Source organism: Coniophora puteana, assembly GCF_000271625.1.
Source record: "Coniophora puteana RWD-64-598 SS2 unplaced genomic scaffold CONPUscaffold_9, whole genome shotgun sequence".
Taxonomy (NCBI): domain Eukaryota; kingdom Fungi; phylum Basidiomycota; class Agaricomycetes; order Boletales; family Coniophoraceae; genus Coniophora; species Coniophora puteana.
Window position 1 is genome coordinate 1,168,111 of NW_006913061.1, and position 8,506 is coordinate 1,176,616.

Genomic DNA, 8,506 nt, shown 5'->3' on the forward strand with positions numbered 1-8,506 from the left:
GATTTTTTTGTCTAAAATAACCAGAGCATTGTAGCTACAGTAACTGGAGCATTACACATGTAATAACTGCAGTATTGTAGTTGCAGTGGCCGGAGTATTGTGGTTCAAATGACCGGAGTGCTATACCTGTGGTAACTACTTTATTGTGGTTGCAGTGGCCAGAGTATGGTGGTCCAAATGACAGGAGCATTATAGCTAAAATAACCGGAGCAGGACGGCTTCAACAACCAGCGTGTTGTAGCTGCAATGGCCAGAGCATTATACCTGAAATGGCCAGAGCATTGTGGCTGAAATGGCCAGAGCATTATACCTGCAATGGCCGGAGCATTGTATTTGTACCTGAAATACTCAGACCATTATACCTCCAATAACTGGAGCATTAAAGCTGAAAAAACCGGACTATCATTGACAAAGTTGAAAGCCAGTCGACTCTTCATTAGATGCCTCCACAAAACAAACTTGCTGTTTGACGTGCCTCCCCTTCATGTTGTTGCTCAGTACCCTTTGTTTTTGTTTGTTGTCAGTGAGTCCCACTGGGGCATGAGTGCTTTTCAACATATCACTCCATACAATTGTACTCCACTGTCTGTTATATCATAGAAAATGAATTTTTGGTGCCCTGTTCAAATTGGAATGCAATTCAAATACCAATTGAAACATAAGAGACTGTGCTTGTTATTTTCCACATTGAGATATGTCAAAATCAGGCCTGGTCACGACTGATGCCGATCAGGAAGTATGGTTAGTGTCCAACTCAATTCACATAGAAGACAATTGAGATGTTGTTGGAAACATAGGAGATGTGTATCGCTGCATTAAGGTATGTCAACAACCAAGTTGAGCCATGTATATAATCTATATGTGCATTGCACGTGTTCATAAGTTTTATAGGAGGGTTGATAGGTGGTGGATGTGTGGTATATCAGCTATCTACTCAAAATTGTCTCCAAGAGCAAGTGCATGTATAATACATGGAGGATTATTTAATATTTTGCTGTCTATACGCAGCTGATTTTGAATTCAAAAGTCCGGTGATCCAAAACCTTTGTCTTCACTTCTTTCATATAAGGTTTCATTGTCATGTGAAGCTGAGCATGGCTCCTGGTATAACACAAATGAGCCCTTTTTATCTCAATGAGCACCACAACTCTCAACACCCTGACCTTCAGCTGTAAGTCAAAGCAGCAGAAAAGTGAATCTGTAGACCCAGACACTGAGGCATAGACAATGGCAAAGTCAGTGATATTTCCCAAGGCATTGTTAATTGACACAGTAAAGGCAGACAAATCAGATGACTTGGGCTGCCAAGCACATCTGACCTCATCCTCATTTGTATGTGGGTTATTAGAGTGATGAGGAAACTTGTGAAGGATGAACAGAAGTCCCTTGATGAAATGGGATCCCTTGGCCTCAAGGTCAGGAGTGTACCTCTGAAAAGAGATGGTGAAAAAAAGCACCCCAGGGTGATACCAGTGGAACTCCATGTTTTAAGGATTGGAGTTATATACAACTGCAAATGACCATACAATGGCTGTTTGAAGGGATATGGTCTATAAAGCACTGAGTGTGTGTTGGGCCGTGACACGTACTCTGAGGCAGTGCTACTCAACAGCACGGATGGTATCGAGGAGTTAATAAAGTTCATCAACCGTACAGGTTGTTTGAAGAGCACGTTTGGCTTGGTACATCGTAAATTATATTCAGGCAAATAATACTAGGTGAGGTATAGATACCTCCCATTGCCTTACCTTCAAGAGATCGTGGGCCGACTGCAGGTGGTTGCCGAATCAGGGTGGCAAGATATTTGGATTGGCAGAAGGGACTCAGTTGGAGGCAGCACAAGGAGGGCATAGCAGGCTATGACCACACCACAAACCACCCCCGGAGATGTGTCCACGACACTCTCCACTATGCATGTTATGAGGATCACATGGAGAAGACTCTCTTCTTAGACTCGGTGGCCAGGGGAAACCCAAAAGGAACGGACTGACTGGCAAGGCTCTTACTAGCCGTTGTCAGGACCCCTTGGAGCCGAGGAGGGAGGGGCAATGGGCCTGCTACTTACATATGATTGCAGTTGTAGAGTTCGTCTGACGTGGGGTGTTCAACCCCGACGGACGTTAATGGAATCATAATAATAATAATAATAATAATAATAATAATAAAGCACTGAGTGTATGGAGATCTCAGCCCACCTGGTGGCCTTGAGAAGATGTAGCCTCCATGCCTAGAAATATATAGTGAGTGTGATAAATTACTAATACCATCTTCAAAAGAGGGGCTCACCTGTTGGTACAAGTAGTGCACTACCTTTAGAAAGGGGGACACAAGATGCAGTTGCAGTGGTTGGGATAAGCTGCTCTTGCTGAGGCCTAAAGGTGGGGTACTTAATCAAAAAACTTCTGTGCTGCAAAGGACAGGGTTCTATTCAAGTTAGCACCTGACACATGTCAACTTATTAAACATCATATATATAAAGCACCTCACTTCTGAGGAACCTCCATCATCATCTGTCACCCCCATTCAAGCTAGAACCTCACTTGCCTGCCTTTGTCCACTGTTTTTATTTTTTGTGCTTGTTGATTAGGTGGGTTGTGTTTCAATTCAACCTCCTGCATGCTGAATTGCCCTAGGATGCCATATCAATACTTTGGTATTGCCATTCCTGAACTTTGGTTGAACAAGCTAGCCAAAAGAAATGGAATCAATGTCACCACTAATATAAACAACCAGTACAACCCTCATTATTGCATCATACAACAGCTCCAAGGTCATTGGTTTGACACTGAGGGTCAATGGGTAGGTCCAGCCACAGCACTTGGGCAAGTGGTAATGGGTAAAAATAGTGTCCTGAGGGACTGGATCATCACATTTGTGACTACCAGCCTGACCTTGGATAACAAGTTGCCCAACATGGTGCCCAGCTCCAAAAACCCAAGGATTGTGCACCTGAAGAAGTTTCTCAGCCAAAAGCCTCACTGGTACAATGCTTGAATGTACAGCCCAGACCTTGATGGATGTCCTTGGTTTGCAATTTATGGTCCAGACAATGTGAAGTTAGAATTGTGAGCCTTGCAATTGTTATTGGTGTAGTGGGTATGACAGCAATGGTGTATAGTTCAATATTAGTTATATTTGTGGTGAGCAAAGGTGTTCTTTCTTCTGTTTGTACAATAGTGCCCAGCAACTTTGTGTCAACCTTATAATGGCTACAGTCAGCATAGTGGTTGATAGTAATGCATGTCAATGGCAATGAGAAAGTTGGCATATATGCATGTACCCATGTTTAATACATATGATGGCCTTCCAGTCTGACAGCATATATAATCAGCAAGGGGCCTTATTGCTGGGGAGGAGCTGCTTATGAACTATGGGCCCAATTTTTTCCATGAGAAGGACATGCCAATAAAACCATGGATTTTTTTTAAAAAAAATGCAAACTGGTCCATTCCACTAAGCACCATCAGAAAGAAAACACACTTGGCAAACACCCCTCAGCAGGGCAGTAATATCATAAAGGCCTCCATGAGAAGGCCAAAAAAACTGAAAGTGGCAAGGAGATTGGCATCAGTAGCTGGACAATGCTCATTCATTTATGAGAATGTAATGGAAGTCATTGTGGGTGAGCTAAACTAGCATGTAAACTAATACTACAACACTCAATCTTGTTGCAAGCATGGGAGTTTTAAGGTATTGTATTGCACATACTCTTTGAATAATACGCCCCCTTAGTGATCCTGGTACAAATTTCTGACTTCCCACCAATTAATATGCATAGACCCACTGAGTATCTCCAAAGAACAAGTGCTGCTTATACTGTCAGTGTCTGATTCAGAGGCTCTTTTATGGCTTGCAACTTCCATATATGATAGGTCAGGGCACACCCAAATGTATGAGCAACAATCCTGAGCTTATATTCTGGGATTTTCTGAAACTGCATTGAAGTTGTGGGTATGTGCTTGATCTTGTTGATAAAATACTGAGGAGATCCAAATGTGCTACATATGATGCCAATGATGCAGCAGAAGTGAGGAGAGGCTTTGGTTGATAATGACATCTGTGGCCCTTAGTTCCTACCAGTTTGCTATTACAAACAACTTGAACTTGTGCTTCTTAATATTGCAGTACTCTTGATAAGTGGGATCTGGGTTCAGTATCCTCAACTGTGACATTATTACCCTTTTTCTGGAATAAGATGTTAGTTTCCCTTGTTAGTGAATCAGATGATGACATGCCAGGGACAACCACAAGGTCACCAGTTTCTCCTTTTATGTACCATCAATTGCTTGGTGAATATGGATACAGTACAAAAATCTTCCACCAATGACAAATACCTGCCATTCTTCCAGATGCCTGAGAGTAATCACATTGAGTAGGATCTCACATTAGGCAAAACGTAACCAAAATCTTAAACCCCTATTCTACCCCTATGTCTTTTAACATCCTTAATGGAGGAGGGGCCGCTGGCCCCTCCTCGCCACCCACTCCGAACTTGCAGGAGTGTATGGACACCAAGTCTAACAGTGTCGACAGTCCACCCGCCCCCAATCTTCATCGCTGCAGAAACTAGAGAGTTGGGTGCTGGTGGCATCTTCCCCTTGCAGGCTCACGAGGAGGTTGAGTACTGGTGCAACCTTGCTGTGCTCGCCCACCTACACTTGCCTCCGGACACCTCCACTCAGTTGTGTCAATTCCAGTGTCTCCAGAACCTCCAAAGGATCTACATCATTAACCCTCAACCTCACTATATGTCCCAAGTATGTTCTCCTTAACAATATCCTCACCTTTACTTCATGTATCATCCTCTTTGACATTTCTATGTCATTCTCACATTGTTTCCTTGTGTTTCTGATATCATAGTGAACACCTCCTACGTCATACCCTTCATCCTACTTCCGTACCTCATAGCTGAACTACACTCCCCTTCACCCAACTACTATGACTTCATACTTAGGCTGTAGTATATAAACCCTTCTGTCAAGGCTAGTTAGTGTACTTCAGTCTGAATATCAACTTTGATTTTCATATACTCCAGTCCCCACTCCAGACTTCTCCATATCCTCCCATAATTGTTTGTACTCCTCCGTGTCAAATCCATGTTAACTCTGAGCCTACAGCTCATCTTTGAGGCTACTCCAGTATTCCAGTACTTCAGCTCTGCAGCCTCAGAGCACTCCGGTTAAGTTCCTGTACTCCTGTTTCGTTATATCACTTGTTATGCTATACCTACATACACCTCCATTCCCCTCTGGTCCTGTACCGGCCACTGCTTCTCAGGCGAATACTACGCCACGTTCGTCCCGTCAGAGCCCAAGTCCTGCCCCTGCGGCGCTCACTACCAGTCCCAATCACACATCCTCGAACACTGCCCAATGTACGACCACGCACGCCATCACCTCCACAAACCAGGCGAGGACATCTCCCTCACCAACATACTCGGAACCAAGGCTGGACTCGAGGGCCTTGCCAAATTCCTGAAGAAAACCACGGCCTTCAAAAAGACCACATTAGAACACGACGAGAATGAGGACCCCTTGGCCACGCAGTAGACGCCTCGGGTCACCCCGCCATATTCCTTAATGTCTCCCTTTCTCCCTATTTCTCCTGCTCGCTCTATAATCACCCGCCTCGCCTCTTATTCTTATTCGTACATACTTCCCGCTCTAATCAGCTAGACATCCAGCATGGCCAGAACGCCGCTACATTATTACCCTTCAACAGACGCACATACTTAGAACACTACACCTCCTACATTGATACACTTACAAACCACACCTAGATTACCCTACACCGACACATAGCCACTACTTAACGTGACCACGCGTTTGACGTGGGATATTAATATAGAAATCTCTCTCTCTCTCCCTCTGGTCCTGTTTTGTTCCCCTCCGTTACCTCTGGTTGCCTACACTCCACCTCCATTCCACTCCACCCCATTACTATGGTTCTGTATATGGTACGGTTATAATCTTAAAGGCAGTCCCTCTTATAGGAGACTGTGTAGATACTTACTAGTACTTTGGACTAGGGTATGCGGGTGCACACTTGTGACACTGAGGGTGGGTGGACACTAGTTGCATCTTTGACAATAGATTGCAGCTTGTTATCTGACCTAGCATTTGATACCCTGGCCAAAACATCAGCTCCTTGAATCCATTTGGCATATGTGAGCGACTCTCAAGGCGCAAGCCCCAAGAACCAACCACACAGAACTGACGACAAGGTAGACAACAAAGCCCTGTACAGGATGACAACAAGAGGGATGGAGGAGTTGACTGCTCGCCGACGTGGCAAGACTAGGTGTAGCTTTGAGAGGTATTCCCACAAGAACTCACTTAGAGTCTTGGGGCATGGATTGCTCAGACTATCTGTACAGGCTTGTTTGCGTAAGGCAAACAAGTGGCTACGTATGGTAATGATAGTGTGCGCACAGACCATGCTGTGTTGTGTAGTACTACTTATGGTAAAGTAGTGACGTAGGTAATGATGTCATGTATGACACGTTGATGACGCACGCATGATGTCCTATAGAATGTTCTAGAGAAGGAGCACGTGACCGGTAATAGTGATAGCTAGAGCCAGGTCACGTAATCTATTGCACCAAGAAGTGAAGCTACAACTTCAGCGACAATGCGTGAAATGTAAGTAATTGTGAATGGTCATGATGAGTCATGCTGTCGTGAGTGATCGCGACAGCATAGGCTTTATTAAGTAGATAGACATATATTACAGGAAGTGCATACAGGTCTCATTGAACTCTGTCAACAATGGCTTTGACTCCTTGGACATGATGGAAGAGGGAGAACAAAAGACAGGTCACCAAAATTCAAAATCAGCTGCCCCAAAGCCAGCCTGTAAATATGTTCGTCCATTTCTCCCATTCATTGGCACCAATACCCTTCACTCTATTTTTAGTGGGCATGGAAGCACAATGATGTTGGATTTGATAGCACAGCAAGTATGGTACCTTGGCTTTGGACTGGGGCATGCATGCTGGCCTGGACATATTTGGCATATATGGGCCTCTCATCTATGGCAGCTGGGCTGTTGCACTGCTTGACATGTTGAGAGGAGGGAAGCACCATTGTAAACTCAGCCACACTCAAGCAACATCATGATACTGTACTGGCAGTTGGGTTAACAAGATGTTACACCATAAATAAGGGGTGAAGACTGTTGTTCACTCAAGCCTGTTAATCTGCATAAACAAAGATGCTCTTGCTCCAAGGGGGGCCTAATGGCCTAGGCAAGTGACTGAGAAGCGCAGCACACCAATTCAGGACAGAAAAGTTTTGCAGATGCTTGGCTATATAGAGAGAGACCAAGAACAGGTATGACTTCAAAAATTGGTAAAATACACTAATGAAATATCTCTGCTTCTCAACCACCCATACCATTGAGGTGCAAGTCCCAAGTACAAGTCCTGGTGCATGCTAAGCACGTCAGAGTGGAGTGGAAGTCACAGAAGACATCCAGAGGAGGGCAGAAGGATGTGGAAGAGGACTAGAAGTGACTGAAAGTGGAACGGAGTGTCCTGGAGATGATATGGGGTTGGCTTGGAGTTTATGACTAAGAAGTCTAGAGCATAAATGACACATAAAAGTGCAAAGAGAATAGAGATGAGGATCAGAAAGGTGTAATTGAGCCAGAAGAATGGACTAGAGGTGTAATCATAGTCAATATTCAGACTGGAGAACTATGGTAAGTACAGGAAGGCTTATATACTACTAGTAAACTATGAAGTCATCAAGGAAGGGTAAAGGGTAAGTACTGTAGGTACAAAGTAGGTTGGAGGGCATCTGGAGTATGACAAAGGTGGCTGAAGGAATGGCATCGCTAACAACATGGATACCTTGAAGTAGTGACAAAGGAATAGGGCAAGGGGATATGATATGAAGACACAAGGATAATGGGAGGCCTAAGGAGTGATGTCAGAGACATGCTGTCAGAGTGCGCCCAGCACCTCTGCATCGCTCCTATGCCCTTGGCACAGCAGCCCAGTGGCCTTGGTACACTTTCCAGCATTCCAGGACACTTGGGTAAAAAGAGGTAAAACTTGCCTGTTGTGTGGGTTGAACCTACAGCCTTGTGGTAGTGCCCAGAGCGCTGCAACCACTCAGCTATTGTGTGTTGAGGTATACTTCTACTTGTGTCTTGTTTATACCTTCACCACCTTCCTATTCCAGTATCTCGCGACTTTGCCCCTATTTCGCCTTTCTCTACTCTTTGGCTTACTATGGAGAACTCCGAGCTACTGTACAGTTCCCAAACCTTATTTCTTTTCACCTACATAACCCTGGTGTCCACAGAGCGTCTCCTTACTTGCTCACTGTTGGACACCAGGTCCGTACCCTTGTATTTCGTCTTTATCAATACTACTTGCTCACTGTTGGACACCAGTGCCTCTCCTGAGTTTGATACATGCAACATAGTATGCTCTAGTGGACAAGGTAAAGGGTAGCATGGAGAGGCCTGGAGGTAGCTACGGTGTATCTCCGACATTCTG

General features: G+C 44.6%; 1 protein-coding gene across 1 annotated transcript; it reads left to right on the forward strand.

Moving 5' to 3' along the window:
- Positions 1-5,258: 5,258 nt before the first annotated feature.
- Positions 5,259-5,549, forward strand: CONPUDRAFT_59503 (uncharacterized protein; the record flags this gene model as incomplete). The annotated part of the gene is made up of 1 exon (XM_007772264.1): positions 5,259-5,549. A coding segment is annotated over one exon (291 nt), but the record flags the coding sequence as incomplete, so codon positions are not given.
- Positions 5,550-8,506: the final 2,957 nt, after the last annotated feature.